Source organism: Harpia harpyja, chromosome 9, assembly GCF_026419915.1.
Source record: "Harpia harpyja isolate bHarHar1 chromosome 9, bHarHar1 primary haplotype, whole genome shotgun sequence".
Taxonomy (NCBI): Eukaryota; Metazoa; Chordata; class Aves; order Accipitriformes; family Accipitridae; genus Harpia; species Harpia harpyja.
In genome coordinates, this window is record NC_068948.1 from 18,503,971 (window position 1) to 18,522,337 (window position 18,367).

General features: G+C 34.3%; 1 protein-coding gene across 8 annotated transcripts in view; it reads right to left on the bottom strand.

Annotated features, from left to right (window-relative positions):
• Positions 1–18,367, bottom strand: part of RPGRIP1L (RPGRIP1 like) — an 84,748-nt gene that overhangs the window by 21,837 nt on the left and 44,544 nt on the right. For 5 of the 8 annotated variants that reach the window (XM_052797296.1, XM_052797292.1, XM_052797291.1 and 2 more), the window contains 6 exons: positions 16,610–16,976; positions 13,241–13,455; positions 11,937–12,020; positions 10,178–10,249; positions 8,451–8,628; positions 7,236–7,333 (listed from right to left, as the gene is read on the bottom strand). In XM_052797296.1, the coding sequence (XP_052653256.1) occupies positions 7,236–7,333; positions 8,451–8,628; positions 10,178–10,249; positions 11,937–12,020; positions 13,241–13,455; positions 16,610–16,976 (1,014 nt within the window). Of the gene's footprint in view, positions 1–7,235; positions 7,334–8,450; positions 8,629–10,177; positions 10,250–11,936; positions 12,021–13,240; positions 13,456–16,609; positions 16,977–18,367 lie in introns of those variants that run through there. The other 3 variants (XM_052797293.1, XM_052797294.1, XR_008236689.1) reach the window with 3 other exon arrangements.

Here is an 18,367-nt window from a genome sequence, read left to right on the forward strand (position 1 = left end):
ATTTCTGAGATTAAAAAAAGCTTTTTTTAATTCCACAAAAAGTCTTCCATCTTCAAGAAGCTGTATATTCCATATTTCAATTTCCTTTTTGGTCACAATAAAATGCTAAGACTTTCATGTGAATAATAAAATTCCAGTTGACTCAAATGGTCCACAATAGTATCCCACAGAATTAGTGTTTTACAAAAAACAGTTTGTGCTTTCTGCACACAACAGCAGCATTGAAAATGCCTTACTTATAGGAACAATGTAAACAATATTACTACTTTTTACATCCATGGTTTTAACTAATATATTGCCCTTGAAAAACTCAAAAAAAAGGAAACTTCTTAACTGTAAGATCAACTTGAATCCTATCTTTACCTATGCTCAAAAATATTAATGCTTTACTACTTAATATTTTATGTATTTATTTCCACAGTCCACTTATTCACTTATTCCCTTCTATTTCAGGCAGAGAGCACATCAGATAAGCTATAAGCTATTGTTCAATAATCACAAGTAATCATCCATTTGCTATCAATACTTCAATCACTATCAATATTACTTAATTGACAAATATATTCATTGAATGAGAAATCATCCTCTTCTCTATCAAGTGCCAAATTCCTGTGATCATCCTATTAACTATGTCAGATCAGAGCTGCAAAGGAATGCTATCACAGGAATGTCAATCTAATTTAACTGTTCAGAGACACAAACATTACTTATTAAGTAATTATGATTAGCAGGTCAACATCTTACATATACACATAAAAATATGTATTACAAAAAATTATTCTAGTCCTTAACTGTATGCAGTGACTTTTCGTGTCAGGAACAACATCTTCTATTTTTAGATTTTCCCCACAATGGTGTAGATGTGAGCATAGAAAGAGTGATAGGGAAATGCTCCCTGTTCCTTCTCGGAAGGGCTGGGACTCACAAAAGTGCATGCACTTTAGATTCTCCCTAAGACTTGGGGCAAAGAGATTTGTCCTTGTTCGACAGCTCTTTTGGAGTCGGATTTACAGTGAGGGAGGGAAAGGCACATAGAATCTTCCCCCAGCATCACTGTTTTTTGCCATGCACTGGGAGGAGAATGCAATGGCACAAGGTTAGCACCATAATAAGGTTCAACGCAATCCCTTCAGCTCTGTCTAGAATTAAGAACACACTAAACAAAAAATTTATTTGTGACAATGAGTACATCTCTGGTTGCTGCCATTTTATCTAGTGCAGAGTCCAAATTCATCATTTTCAGAGCATGAATTCATCTTTAATATCTTCAAAGGCATGAATAACTTGCTACAGCTTGAGACAATTCAATGATTAGATATTGCCTCTTCTATGCAAATCTGTAATATTTCCATCAATACGTTGATTTTTTTTCAGAAAAGACAATTTCTAATTCAGTATAAAACATCAAACATTTTAGAAAATACTAAGTTCTTGAGGGATGTGAAACTTTCCCACCACAACCATGACAACTATACATCTGAACTTAAGTGACATTTGCTCTTTGCTCATAATACAACTTTTGATTACTTGAATATACTTTCTTCCCTTCAAATGGCTTGCCTCCACCACTCTTTCTGAAGAATAAACATAAAATTGTTCAGTGTTTCTCCTGAAGTTGAATTGTTTTTAAAGATTTGGTTCTGCAACTTACCTGTGGCACTACCTCAACTAACAGCTTTTAAAGATAAACTCTAGGGATCAATAAATACAAAAAAGCAGATATAACTGGAGCTGTTTGACTGGCAAGATACAAACTTCCTTAACTCCGAGTTGTATTTTCTCCCCAAGAAGTGGGGAAGGCTACATAGGGCAACCAAGTTGGTGAGGGGCCTTGAGCACAAGTCTTATGAGGAGCGGCTGAGGGATCTGGGGTTGCTTAGTGTAGAGAAGAGGCGGCTGAGGGGAGACCTTATCGCTCTCTACAACTACCTGAAAGGGGGTTGTAGTGAGGTGGGTGTTGGTCTCTTCTGTCAGGTGTCTGGAGATAGGACAAGAGGAAATGGCCTCAAGTTGAGGCAAGGGAGGTTTAGGTTAGATATTAGGAAAAATTTTTTTACTGAGAGGGTTGTCAAACATTGGAATGGGCTGCCCAGGGAAGTGGTTGATTCACCATCCCTGGAGATGTTCAAAAAGTGAGTGGACAGGGTACTCCAGGGCATGGTTTAGGGGGCATGGTTAATGGTTGGACTTGATGATCTTGAAGGTCTTTTCCAACCGAAATGATTCTATGATTCTATGATTCTATAAACAATATTGTTACAGTCCTGAACTAAGCTACACCCCTCTCTACAGCAGACTATCTCAAAGGAAGACTTCATTTTTTTATTGTTTGAACAATCACCATTGATCATAGCACCAGATAAAATAAAAAGCAAATACCAACTTTATCAAATCTCTAAGTCAGTTAGCTACATCAGTACCAACTAGTCACACAATTAACTAATTCAAATGCTCTGTAAACTTACAATTACCTTTCATTTCAAAAGGTTGCATGATCCTTAAGTAAATGAGCATGAAAGACAGAAAATTTCTTAATAAAACGAGGTCTTACTCTGTACATTTTTGGTATGCTAATACACATCAACATTTAAGATACAGAAATAAGATGAAATAAGTAGCAGTATTATGCAAAAAACTAAACAAAGATAAATATAATAGGTTTTCTGCTTTTATATATATCTATGCATGTATTTTTCTATATGTAGATCACAGACTTCTGGTTTGATTTAAAAAATAAAATAAATTTTAAAAATCTGTATTTGAAAGTTAATCCATTTAGAAAAAAAACCCTTAGTATAGGAAGAAAGCAGAAGTATCTGTATAGCCTTTTCATTTGTTAAGAGTGCATCTGTAATAAAAAAACCCATCAAATTGCACATTTTCAATACAGCTGTTCTTTTAATTTAGAGCTTTAATACTTAACATTTGATACTGTCGTTCCCCACCTCCCCGCCATTATAGTATTGTGTGGGGACAGTATAGACATGCAAAAATGAATGAAATTTGGTTCTCTCTCATATTACCCACAGTGTAAAAAAAATTATGCTTGGTGATATATATCACAGCTAATCAAAACTCAAATTTATTTTCAAATACCATCCTTTGCTTTTTAGACCTCCAGTTGGAAGAATACTCCTTTCTACTTGTAAAGTCACCATAACTTACTTCCGTGTCAATAAGCTCTGATAAATACAGTCTTTCAAGTAAGCAACTAAGGAGCATTCATATTCATAACCACAAAAAATATTACCAGCTAGGTTAAAAATGGCTCCTGTTGATGCTTTTCCTGTGGCCTTACGCACTCAGCCTTAAATATGACTTTCTACTTGATTTAATATTCTAATTACTTTTATTTGTTACCTAAAAAGTAATGGGTTACCTAATGACTTAAGATTCTGCTGTTTTTGAATCATTTTAAAAGCTGGTGTTTGGGGGTTTTTTGGTATTATTTCTCCCTCTTCTTTCAGTTCTTCCATCAAGAAGAATGGCTTGTAGTACATGCTTCTAATTATTACTTCAAAGTATATTTGACAAGCACTAGAAGTTGTAAATCCATCATTTCAGCATACTGCCTATTCAAGTTGCTATCATCTCAAACTTTATCAGTGGCAAGAGACAAAACTTAGGTCTTTCCTGGATTCTTCAAACTTTCTCTCTTTTACTTTAGTTCCTGTCTAATACTGACCATAATAGCAATCACCTTAAAGATGGAGAATGGCAAATGCTCCTTTTAAATCTTAGATCCATCAGTAGTCTTTGAAAATACTGACTACAAAGCTCTAGTAAGTGACCTTTATCTTACTCTGATAAGATAGTTCTGTTTCATGAATTTTATTTCTTTTTTTATTAAATATGCTGGTGCAGCACTTTTACTTCCCCATTTTCTTATAGAAGAAAAGCACTAAGCAACTAAATTTAGATCTAGACAACACTAAGAGAATACAAAGGATTAGTATTTCTGCCACAGTAGCATCAAGCCAACTCAGCAACACAGGGTAATACTAAAAACCTAAAATTTTAGTTCTCTAAATTTGGATTAGATATTCATAGAACAAGCCAGTTTAAGAAAAGCATTGAGCACTCAGAAATCTCCCTACAGTACACCAAAGGTACTCAAGTCCTGCAGAAAACAAATGTAAAGAAAAATCAAGACAGCCAAAATTTAAAATTGCAATAATGTCCAAATTTCTTTCTTTCTTTCAATGAATGCAGATATCTCATAGGAGGAAATGCACTCTTGAAGTAATTGTACAAAAAAAGGCACAATAAAAGGAAAAGTATTTATTGCTTTGCTATACATAAGCTTTATGCTTTACACCTTCCCCACCTTTGCCCAAACATGTTTCATTGACCAGCAGAACCACAAGCAATTGGTATTGCCTTTTTAATGGTGTTTGAGAGATTTTCATGTCAAAATTAATTAGACCCCGAGATGTTAATTTACAGGAACTGATAATGGCAGTTTTCAATAAACTGCTATTAGCGCAAGATAATGCACTCACAGTATCTGCAACAAAAAGAGAGACACGTAAAACACACCAACAGAAAAAACGAGACCACCAACAAATAACTAATTTTTGCCACTAATTGTCTTATGGGCACATTGTAAGACAACTTGGAAGCTGACAGTAGGAAATTTTATTGTGATAATTGAATGCTATATCATATCCTGTAAGGATAAAGTGTAGACATGGGTGTGAAAGGGAGGAGGGGACGGAAGAGAAAAGATTTTTTTTTTTTAATATTTTTTTTTAAATATAAAGACCATGCCAAAGAAAATGCAAATTCCCAGTTTTGATGTCTATTTTGAGGATCTGAAACAAGGCTTTTAATCAATGTATTATACATCAAATTGATAATGTTAACTTCTGATTATTCAAATGTATGAAATATTCATAGAGAACTGTCCAAACTTTTACATTTCTCAGACTTCTTTTCTCTATTAATTATCATGCCTGGAAGCTTTTTAGTAAAAGCAGCAGCCATCAGCCTGACTGAACCTGACAAGCTAGCAAGGCCCAATTACACTGGCACTCTGTGGCACTTTGATGTACTGGAAGCGAAAAGAGATAGGGGCAAATTGTATAGCACATTATGTTAATGACTTGATTTAATCCAGCCACTAAACTTTATGTAGCCTGTTAAAAAAGATGCTAACACTAATTACGCCACTTTGGAAAGGAAAGAAGGGGACAAGCATTTCATACCGACAAAGTGAAGCTCATAAATGTTGTAAATGAAATGAAACAAAATGAAGTAATCTATGATTAATTATACATCATAGACAAGAAGAAAAGAGAAAGAAGCAAGTGGTACAGCTAAGTACTGGAAAATCTGTTAGATACCCTTTATGATCAACATATCTAAGAAATAACCATGAACTGTCTAATTTGCAACATGCAAAAAAGAAACAGTATGATCTTAAATGGCTTAAACAGTTTGGCATACAACTCAGATTTATACGATAATTAGCATAACGATCTCTAAAAATCACAAGTCTTATTTACAGTGTTTGATTACCAGCAGGTTATTTATCTCAAAAGATAAAAGGCACTGATTCTTAATCTTAAAAAAATACAAATTCAATAATGATTTTCACATGCTGTATTCTATAATTACCCCAAGATTTCAAATATACCAATGCCTAGTTTTAAAATGCAATTTGTATCAAACATGTTGTCTTAATAGTTTAGAGCTTTTGTTGTCTTATCTACCCTTCCTGAACACGCATTTTGTTACCAGATGAACAGATCAATGGAGAGAGGTACAAATTAATGAACCTGAAATGCATCTACACTCAAAATCCTCTCAGAAGTGTTCTCAAATAATTTTGATAAAATAAGAAACAGGATGACTAGAAATGTATAGATCAACTGTATTATAATTTGACTTAATGGTGATGAGTAGCGGTCATTTCAAGTTCTCAAAATTACGGGTGAAAAATTTTAACATTTTACATATAAACAATGCAATTCTGTCTTCAAAGGTACCTTCTGTATCTTTCTGCAGCATATAAGTGATAGTATTTCTAAATCCCTTCTATAACTTAAAAAAAAAAAGAGCAGTATTTCTCATATGAAGCATTGCTTCTTGTTGCTAGTTAACTTTGTAATATTTCACACAGCCTTGAAAAAAGGATAAAAAAAAAAAATCATCAAACTACCTCTAGGTTATTACATTGCAGAACATTAAAAAAAATTAAGACTGACAGGATATAAAAGTACACCCCTGGTCCTTTAAAAGAAGGCTAAGACAGACCAGAGAAGTATTAACTGTTAGAAGCATTATAATAAATTTTAAGTGCTAGTTTTATATTTTTTAAGACTGTTCAGTCAATGTTAGATCTAAAAGCGTGAAATAGTTTTTTTTTAGAGAACTATACCATTGAAATACTGTTTAAAGTAGATTTTCCAAATTTGTATTATGCTGTGTTATTTTGTATATATGACTTTATGCTCATTAATTGCTGGTTTTAAGAACAAATCAAGAGAATATCATTACTGTACATGCGCACAAATAATAATAGAAAAAGAAGTACATTGAAGTGATTGGATAGTGTACATGTTCAGTTCTAAAACTGTTGGGAAGTCAGGAACAAAAAGAAATCTGTGTGAATGAACTAGAAAATATATGCAAGGTTTGCATGTTATTAACATGCTGGTGCCTCAAGCTTATGCAATTGCCATTTCAACAACATTCAATCAAGTCAACATACTGGGATGAAATGCAGTGGGTAGCTAAGCATTGTGGTTTTACTACAGGCCTTGACAAGTGAAGTTATCCCCCCCTTCCTCAGAAATCACTAGAAGAAGCAGAAAAGCACATTTTCCCACATAAAGGCAACAGGTAGGACTGAACAACAAGACTAAGTTCTTTAGACATCATGTTGCAATAGTTATCTTTCGTTAGGGAGATTTTGTGCAGGACTAAACTTTGAATTCAGATTGAAACTAATTAGAAATGTCTAATTCTAAGTGTGTATGACAATAATGGAAAAGATGACAACAAATTCCCCCATTAAAAATACACCTATAAATCACATGCACAATACGGTCAGGTTAACTTTTTTTTTCTGTGAAAACGTGTCTATTTGAACTGGAAAGAGGAAAACATACATTTGTTGAAAATACCTTAGAATCTGACCTTAGATATAGTAAAGCTACTCTTAGAGGACATTAGGCTTAAAATATTTTTCTTAGACTTACCAAATAATTGCCATAAATACTCTGACTCACCTGTTTAATATTCTTGAATACTGGACCTGAAACAATACAGTCATCGCTGTCAGTTACTATTGATTCAATGGCATCATTTTCTTGCCTATCATCTTGATCTGGGGGGGAAAAAAAAAATCATTGTAGTTAAAAACCCCTATATTTGTAGTCCATCTGAGACTTGCTGAGAAACCTGATAGCAATATATTTGCTTTTCTAATAAATAAAGTGTAAGTGCCAGGTAAATCTTCTCTTTGCAGAAGATTAACATTGGCAAATCAATGACCTTTAAAGTAATTGAAATTGTATTTTTTTCTGATTTGCTAAAAAAATAGTAATGTTTCCCAGATGAAAGTTGATGAGTGGAATGATGTAAGTCCTGTGATGAACTGAAGTATGAACAACAGTTATGTTTGCATAAGAATATGGCCTGAATTTGTGGATTTCCTCTGACTACATTTAACACCATGTACATTTAAAGAAGAAGATTTTTTTTGGTTTTTTTGGTAAAAATTAGTTCTGTATGCAGGTGGATTATTTTCTGAAGCATTCAGGTCTTTTTTCTCTAGAGCAATTTACTTAAAAACACAACAGGGATTCAACATCATGTTTTTCCAGTTTTTCTAATTAATTCTTATGCAGAAGCTGCAAACAACTGAACATAAAATTTTAGCATCCTGCTTGTGCTTTTACTTTAAACTTGGTATCATGGACTTGGTTTATTTCAATGATAAACAGTTCAAGCTTGGAGGTGGAACAGGATGACCCGGCTTTTATAATCTTTAAATAAATCTGCCTCTAACAACTTTATGTCACAGATGTGATAAGGCATACTACCCCTCTCACTGTCTGAAAGGATTTCCGATATCAGCACTGGCTGTTATCTGCAGACAAAAGGAGCATATTCATTAAAATAGTCTTTAGAACAGCATAGTTCTAAGGGAGAATATAAAGACATTTAAAATAGAAGCCAGGTTTCCTTTAATATTTTATGAATCTAGGTCAGATACCAGATTTTTGCATTCAATTACAATACAGTTTCCATTTGGGAAGAAAATAACACCACCATATCTACCACCCAGCTTCAACTATAAAGTACACCAGAATACCATTTCTGTCATGAAGCTTCTCATAATGAGGCAGCTCCCACTGCTAGTAAGAAATGCTTAAGAAAATGGAAAGAGACATAGATTTATTAAGAAAATACAGTTACTTATTCATAAAAATGAATTCTACCTTCTGGTTCCAATTCTTCAGTAATTTCTGTCTCATCTCCAGAGGTAACTGAGCTTTGGTCAGCCAACTGCCCCTGTGACAGATGTGAGAGGTCTTCTTTTTCCTGTTGAATTTCTTCAGCCATCTGCTTTACCTCATCATCTGCTAGCCTTTCTTGTTTAAATTCATGTACCACAGGCTATATAAAAATAGATAAACTTACAGTCTTTATAACACTCCTTGAACAGTAAAAGTTAATAATGTTCAAAACTTGAAGAGTTTTGGCTCACACTCATTATGCATAGCTTTTAAACAATTATATTGCTTATGCAGTGCAAGAAACAATGAGAAGTTGTCAACTGCAGTAACAAATAATTGATACAGTAGAAAGACAATTCTCTAATGATGTGTATTTGTGAAAATGTAACTATTATAATAATTTGGTACCTGTCAACATATATACAGCCTGTTAGATTTCCATTTATATTTCACCTCTTTCAGTTCTACAAGACTCAGTTTAAAAAAAAACCCCAAACAAACCACCACCACTTTACTCAGTTGGCAATTTTATAACTTAAATTATACAATATTTTCTGTTTCAAAAGCAAACTAAAATCACATAAAAAAGAATAGGCTTTGCTACAAAATACAAACATGTTATCTAAGGTAAAATATCTTTAGTGCATAACTTTGAAGTAATCTTATTCCCTTCTTTCTCTTTCAGTACAATTACACAAAGTAATACCTCATCAATGAATATAACATTACAGACATGGCATCTTCCATGGAAACTTGCTACACGTTATTTATTATCCAACAATTCTCCTCTAGGACTGAATTTTCCACAGAGGCACTGATGCCTCATCTCCCACCCTCAGAAACCATGAGATAACTTTCAGCTGTCCACAGAACATCTGGGTTTTCCAAAACTGGACCTCAAGAGTTATTTCTATTCTAACACATTTGGAACCACACAAAGCAAAGCAATGTTAACAAACAATTAAGAGCCTTATTCTACAAATAAAGGTTATCCTTCAAGTTTTCGAGTCACAGAAAACTGACTTTATGTCTCTTATGCTCCTCTTTGGCATAGATGATGTCATAACCACTGTGTTTTAGAAAATGTTGGACCATTCTTTTTAATTCCTTCAGTGACAGAGTTGCGTTTTGTGGATAAATTTTCAGAGAGAGAATACTTTTTCATTATTCTACTTGACCAACACCACCTGTGATGGAAGTGAGACTTAACTTCTCAAAGCCCCAGATGAGCTTTAAAGTAGAAAAGTGAAAGGAGTGAAAGATAAGAGCCAGTGATTAAATGTTGTGTTACACCACTAGAAACCACAGTTTGCCAATCTGCCACAACTTACTTTCACAACCAATTGGACCATTACAAATTACAATATTTAATACTTTTCTTCTCCTTGGAATGCTATATATTTAACAATATGCCAAAGTTACCCCATTTTTTCTTCATTTCCCCTCCCTATATAATAGAAATTTTTAGGTGGAAGACAAAATAAACTTCATCCAAACATTGAAGGAAGTAAGTAGAGATATTCCTCCCATTCTAATGGCCAAAAAAAGATTGTCAACACAAGAAATCACTTTTTTCATATTTCAGAGAAGTTTGAGATCTTACTTTACCATACTTTGATTTTTGATGCATGACTCTGAAGAAATAACATACAGCTGGAATTCAAATGCAATATATTATATAAAACCGCAAAACCTGAATAATCTCATACCTCTGACACACTTGGAACTCTTGAAGCCTTCATCTTCTGTGCAAGTTCCATGTTATTTTCAACAACAGAGCCCTAAGTTATGGGTAAAATAAGGGGAAGCCTTTAATATATAGTAGACAATTAACACACAGAAGTAGGTATAAACTTACTGGTGGAGAAGCATTTGGACAGGAAATTATGTCCTCCTTTGTTTCCCTGCATTAGCATTACTGATTCTATCCTCTGCTATAGCTTCTACCTATGAGGTTGGACAATTCTTACAAATGGTTTGGTTGAGTCAAACCATTCATCCTATTTTTTTAGCGACTCTCCTTTTCTGAAAACAACTATTTGCTTTGGCATGTGTCACATTAATAACCAAGAACTAGATTCTCTGCTATTCAGAAAATGAACAGGAAAATGAAACAGACTGTTCCTATACAGTTTTAATCTGTTGAACTTGTAATTCTCTTGCATGGACACTCTCTTGCCATTTCACCACAAGAGTTAGACATCAGAGAAGCCCCAGCTATTTCATTATTTACTTCTAACAGTACTTTTGTCTCTAGCCAGACAGTGAGGCTTGGATTTTTAAAACAGCTAGGGGAGCTGCCCAGCCAGTAATGAAGACTTCTGATGGAGACTGAGTAGCTGTCTCCCTTAGAAAATCCTAGTTTGTAAAAAATTGTTAACTTTGAGAAGTTACTGTTGGGCAGCTGAAGATATGTTGCGTGTGTAACTATATGGCTAACATTTCAGTTTTCCACACATAAGCTCTCAAAACATTTGATTTCACCAACATTTGGGGTTTTTTTGTTTTGGTTTTTTTTGGTTGTTTGTTTTTTTTTTAAGTTAATAAATACAAGAGATCGACTTAATTCTTATTTCCAGTCTATACTGTATGGCTCAGAACAAAGTTCTAGTCATGGTAAACTAAAAAATAGCAGAAGAACCTGTGAATTGAAAACTGATGTTAAAATTTCAAAAAATAAATCCAATCAAGGCATTTACAAATGGAAAAAATGATCACAGCTAGTTTTTAATTAATTAATGCAACATTATTAACTAATAATAATACTCATAACCTTTTATAATTAGCTGTTTAAGAACCTACCTTAACTTACTGGATTTAATTAAAAGAATAAATACATCCTATTCTTAGTTCTCTGAAGGCAGATTATTTAAGATCAAATGAAAATTTACACCATACAGCAGGTATGAGTTAGTTCCATGCAGACTCTCCTAGAGTCTGGAAAGATGTACATGATAGTGCATCCCAAGTTCAGAAGTGTAATTGTTTTCACAGTGTGTGTAATCTCAGCTGATAAACCTTGTTTAAGAGGTGACTCTGAACTGTGTCAAATTGTGTATCTCATTAGCACAACACTTGGGATCTGCTTGGATCAAGCTGGTTTGTGTAGAGCCATTTATATGTCTGTGCAAGTGATACACTGTACAAAGACACTTCAGTTAATAACCCAGAGAGCTGAGAAACAGTGCAGAGACAGTTCATTGGTCTTGTTAGAATCTGCCCTAAAGTCTATGAAATTTGAAGCTTGTAAACTGTGGAGGAAGCAATTCTGAGGGAGTCACACAAATATCCCTGTATTGTATCACCCACCTATACACAGTATTATGCTATCATTCTTTGCCTGGGACATCCCAGTCTTGTGCTGCCAAAACAGAGTGTTCTTGATTATTAGTTCTACAAATTGTCCACACTGAGACATAAGTAGCCTTTCTTGCTTCAACATGCATGAGCAAAATACTTAAAACTTACTGCCTTCTGTATAGTACTAAGATTCAGAAAAGACACTTTCTTGTCTGCTTGAGTGGCACGCTGCCTTGGTTTGGGTGTTGGTTTCTGTAACAAAACAAATCTAGTTGAAGACCATTTATTGCCATCTTTAACCATCTTATTTTACAGTAAATTTTGAGGGACCATAATTTTTCTCAAAGCTAAATCTAACTGCACTAAATTCAATTCTAAACAGGCAAGATGATATAGATTATGTTTGAATAAGCAATCCCCACAAATGGAGATATCTTTCAGAATTCAGGCACAAATGGGTATAAAACGCTACAGAACATCTATGGAATGCAATGTGAGTTCCAGGTGAGAAATAATTGTAGGACTGAAATCAGTGGTATCATGTATGTGGCAGAATGATTTATTATCATCATTTATGGAGTGCTTGATTTCTTTTCTTGTTCTGTAGGCTTAGCATATCTTTGACACCTTTCCTCCTGCCACTCCCTTTGGAGAATTTCAACACAGAAACAGAAGAGGGACTGGTAATAGTTGCAAAATTAACAGAATGATCCAGAAATATTTCTGTCATGATGTTATAATACAAAAGACAAAAAAAAAAAAAAAAAAAAAAAAGAAAAAGTGGTTTACTACTCTTCATGCTTTACTTTCTTGGTGAAGGTAGAAATTATCCTTCGTTTCCACTGATTTTTATACACACAAAAAAATCCTTACACTATTTTTAATTTATGAGTGATTTTTAAGACGCTATTGGGTATCTTAGCACCATGCTCCAGGCATCAGAATAAGAAAGCGTGTGGTGCAGATACACCTACATATCTGTACATATGGCTTGGGTCTGGCTGCTTGACAATTCTTTTGGCTCAAAGACACCCCAACTGACTGAGTTATGTTTGAGTTTCTAAGAGACCACAGAAACAATAGGTGATTTAATGACTCTCATAAATTTCAACTGTAGCCCTGAAGTTGCACAGGCAAGTGACTACATTTTATGTGGGACATCTACATTGGAAAGAGAATTAATAAGCACTAAATTTATAGGGAAGACATTTAATATTTGTTATTTCTCCTACCTTTTCTCCCCACCCTTTTGCTAACCAGTTATCTACCATTATAAAAGACTTTAAAAAGTTTTGGACACAAGAAAGATTTCACTTCCCAAAAGAAGTCGCAGATGGTGGTTATATGAAGTATTTGTACTATGCATTATTTTGCAGTAAGGACAAATCCTGGTCATCAGGGAAGAACTAAATGACCTGCTGCAATAGGTCTTTTATATCTCTTAACTTCTGTGAGTTTGTTAAATTACTTACTGTCACTGATGAAGTAAAAGAAGGAGACAGAGCTGGAGTCTGCGTTTTTTCCTCTGCTAGTAATTTAGTTGCCATTGATTTCTCATTTTGAATGTAATTCACTAAGTCTGCAGCCATTGTTGATCCAGTTGGTGCTTGGTAGACAAACTTCCATTTTAATTCAGCTGTGATGGTACCAGTAGCACGTCTTTCAGAATCTGTTAGTTCAAAAGTACCTGAAAGCAAAATGCAAATCTTGTCTAAATTATCTTATTCTATACATACACAAGAAAATACAATGCAAAACTGAATGGGATTCAGGAATTAAGTAACTTAATAGTCTTCATTTCAGAAGCTAAATAGTGTCAAAATATTGTGTTTTATAGATCCAAGTATATCCAGTATAACACTGTGGACATTAAAAAATACAGTATTTAGAAGGGACTGGATTACTGTGTTCATTCGAGATGTCCTGTAGGTTTCTCAGATAATCCAATACCAGATAACTAACTCTTATTGACATCTTTCAAAAGATCTAACTAAAACATTTCCATGTTTTACTAATACTAACTTTTGTTAAAGAAAATGTAAGGGTTTTAAAAATCTGCGAGTTGCTAAATCTTTAACAACAAAGAAACACCCTAAATTCATTTGCACATTTTCTCCTATTATCCATTTATATGGAATAATTATAGAATCATATTTTAAAATTTTCATGAATGTCTTATAGTGGACAATGAAATAATCACTAAGCAGCTTTTATATTATAAACAGCACAGTAAATTTGTAACTGACATCACCTTGCGGGGAGCAGTTGATGCATTGAAGGCAGCCCCGCTATTCACACAGTAGAAAAATAGGCTGATGGAAACCTCATGAAGATAAACAAAAGCAAATGCAAAGTCCTGCATTGGCCCAGGAATAGCCCCAAGCAGCAGTACAGGCTGGGGGCTGACTGGCCACAAGCAGCCTTGCAGAGAAGAGCTGGTCCTGTTCGACAAAAATAATATAAGCCAGCCAAACTGGCAGCAAAGAATGCCAACTGCACCGTGGCCTGTATTAGCAAGAATGCAGTCAAGCAGGTCCAGGGAAGTTTCACACTTTCTCTATTTGACACCTGTGAGATGGCATCTGGAATACAGCGTTCAGTTTTGGCCTCTCCAGCACAAGTAGGACACTGATATTCTGGAGCAGGTCCAGTGCAGGGCTACAAAGAGCTTCAGGGCATTGGAGCACAAGACATAGAAGAGGCTGAAAGAAGTGATTTGTTCAACCTTCAGAAGAGGAGGCTCAGACAGGATCTTATTGCCACCTAATAGGTGGGTGTGGAAAAGACAGAACCACAGGTGCACAGCAGAAGGAGGACAGCCAACAGACACAAGTTGGAACATGGGAAATCCAAACTCTGTAAGGAAAAGTTTTTATTATGAGGGTGATCAAACATTGGAACAGGTTGACTAGGCAGGTACTAGATGATCTCTGTCCTTTGAGATATTCAAAATTTAACTTGGCAAAGTCCTGAGCAACTTGCTCTAACTGGGTCAGGAGGTTGGACTACATCATATCAGGACTTCCAGCTGACAATGACTCTAAGAGTCCAAGTGTAGCTCTTGATCTGTTTTGTTGTTTTTTTCTGCTGAAGAGGCTGATTTCTCATATCAATTTGTTATTCTAATTTATTATTATTATTATTTAAGTGTACGTTAGCCAAAACTAGAAAAGGAAACTAATGAGAAAAAAAAAATGAAGCCATGCAGAGAAAGAAACCATGTTTTAAATTAACATATCAGTCCTGAAAAAAAGAAAAAGAAGCAACACCAGAAGAAAAGGAGGTAGGAAAAAGTATGCATATGCCAGGAAACGGTTTTTTATCATTAGAACATAGAAAAGGACAAGTAAAAGAAGATATCAAATATTTTCAAGTTACTTTTGAACCAGAGAAAAACACCTGATATTTTTTTCAAGAGTTATTTCAAGACACCTACAGGTTTTGTTTCACAGATATCTTGTCAGTTATGAAAGCAGTACATTTTGAAAGTCAGGTTTCAGCCAGCCTTTCCCACCTGATGTTAAGACTAACAAGGCCTTTCTACCTAATAATGAAAGATACTCATAATATAGTAGTGTGAGAAATATAACTGGTAAATTTGGTAGGCTTCTCAAGGCAAAAAACAATGGTAAAAGACAAATGGAAACAGATTGCTAAAATGCTAACAAAAAAGAAAGCATCAGTAATTAATTAGCAATTAAATTTAGTCAGTGCTAGAGTGACACATCATTCAAATTATAATTATTTATCAAATCACAATTATTACATACCTGGGCCAGTATAGAGAACAAAAAAGGATTTAAAAGACTTTTCATTCTTTTTAGGACCATGATAGATGAATGTTGGAACACCAGGTTCCTTCGATTTAATTTATTTTTTTTTACTTGTGGATTTTAAAGAAAATATTTACTGCTTTCTCTTAAATCTCAGAAAAATGTCATGATCAGAAGAAAATCCTACTATTGCAATCCACCCTGTGAGGTACAGGCATCCTGTTCAGATTCATTGCAGTTGATGGATAATCATAAAACCAAACACCACTTAAAATTTGAGTTAAAATGCAACAGTGCTGGAACATTCAGTTAGTACTGTCTTAGTAAATGAAAGAGATGTTTGAAACTTTTCTCTCTCCCTTGGTCTTTTCCTTCTCTAATGTCTGAAGTTTAATGTTTATATTAAAAAAATCATTCATCAGTTTCAAAACTCTGACACAGACTTTTCACTAGCTATGACTTAAGTAACACTGAGATACAGAATTTCTTTCCAGGATTCCACTGGAGTTTAAAATTGTGTCAGAAAAGAACAGTAGATGAATGATAAGGGGTTTTAGAATCATAGAATCATTTAGGTTGGAAAAGTTCTTAAAGATGATTGAGTCCAACCGTAAACCTAACACTGCCAAGTCCACCACTAAACCATGTCCTGAAGTACCACATCTACATGTCTTTTAAATACTGCCAGGGATGGTGACTCCACCACTTCCCTAGGCAGCCTGTTCCAATGCTTGATAATCCTTTCAGTGAAGAAATTTTTCCTAATATCCAATCTAAACCTCCCCTGGAGCAACTTGAGGCCATTTCCTCTTGTCGTATCACGTTTCCAATGGGCAGCTTTCCAGCCACTCTTCCCCAAGCCTGTAGCATTGCATGGGGTTGTTGTGAGCCAAGTGCAGGACCAGCACTTAGCCTTGTTGAATCTCATACAGTTGGCTTCAGCCCATCGATCCAGCCTGTCCAGATACCTCTGAAGAACCTGTCTTTAGTTTGGTTCTTAAAGAGATTTAAAGAGATAGAAAATAGGAACTAAAGATTTCGTTAAGTTTAAAGAAGTCTAATTCTTACCTGAGATAGATCTGTCATGTGCTAAAGAAATAAGAGGCACACTGGCTTTCCCTACATAAGCACCTTCTTCCATTTCACCATCATCAAATACATAAAAGGTTAAGGATTGTGATTTTAGGTATCGGTCTAAATCTGCGTTCATTGGCACTTGGAAACACATATGGTCATCTATTTGTGGGTTGTTGCTGCTAGGAATGACGGGAGTATCATGGTCTGCAAAATCAAAGAACTTGTAGACAACATAAGGATTTGGCTGAAGATGTTTTTTTCGGGATTGTAGATTGTTACAACATTTTATTGTAATGTGGAGTTCATTTAAATTGCCATCTGTTGAAGTGCTGACTTGGGCAGTTCTGAGTATCTGCTGCTTTAAATGAAAAAGAAGTTAAATTAAAAACATTAGAATTCTTATGCTGGTGAACTCTAAGAACTGTATAAATAGAACAAATAACTGATTATTTCAATGACACTCCAACTACTGTTTAATTTTATATGTCAAAATATTACTGGTTCTATAAATTCAATGACATCTCTCTTGGATTGTTGGTATAAGGAAATAAGAGGTTAATCTTTTCAGGTCTGTTATTGTTTGCTTTATTCTTCTAAAGTTTTATGATCTCCTTGTCATTTGATTATCTACAAAGCAGTGGAGATCACAGTTTTAAGAATGATTCATATCTAGTGCCACTTTAAAGTTAAGGATTCTGATTGTGGCAACTATCCTGTATCAAGAAATTTTTATAACTGTAGTCCCTTTTATATATGTACTTTTTGATAATTAAAACTGCACTGCAGACCCCTCTGTTTTTTTCTTCCTCCAAAACCTTTACCTACATAAATAATTTACAAAAATTAGAAATGAGCATCTGAAGAGTAATAATAAATCTTTGAAGTAAATTAAAAAACTCAATGACATCACAAATTTTTTGAATTATCTATCAGCATGGCTTGTACATACTGTGGAACCCATAGTTGGCAAACTGGGAAATTCATTTTAATAAAAATTAAAGAACAAAGAAAACAAATAATATGACTATCTTAAGTGAGTAATCCCCATCTATATTGATCTCAAAAGGCTCTCCTTTTTTACTGTAATAAGTCACAGCTATTTTCATTAATTGTACATAATTATCTGGCTTGTCTTCTGGTATACGGGTAAACATGTATCAATTTGATTTTGTGTGATAAAATGTTAAATATTTTGATTAAATAATTCACACTGAAATAGTTAATGAGAAAACCAAACATGACAGTTTAAGTCCTTAATATGCAACCTCAAGACTACTATTTCTGGCTACATATAAAACTGGAAAAAAAGAATTATAGCAGTTTAGGCACAGTTCATGTTTCCATGATTTCTGCCACTATACAGGACAGAAAATTTTATATGTATGTTTAACTAGTGAAAGCTTAAATTTTGGAATGCACAACCAAAGCTACTTTTGCAGCAGCAGACTGACAGAACCCTTAACATAATGTAACCATCTGCTATAGCTATATGACTTTTAGTTTCTGTTGTGAAATATTTCTCAAAACTGCGGTGTTTCAAACAGCTCTGTAGAAGCTGTTCTTCATTTCTGCCATTTTTCCTATTTTATTTTCTCCTGTATGATCAGTATATTTCAGTTGCCATGTTTGAATTTGCAATTTTACAATAATTACAACAAAACGCTCTGTTCCATATGCCTTACCTTTCAACTGTGTTTGGATTGGTAACAGAGCTAGAAATAACATAATCAAAAATAGAGAAAACTAAAT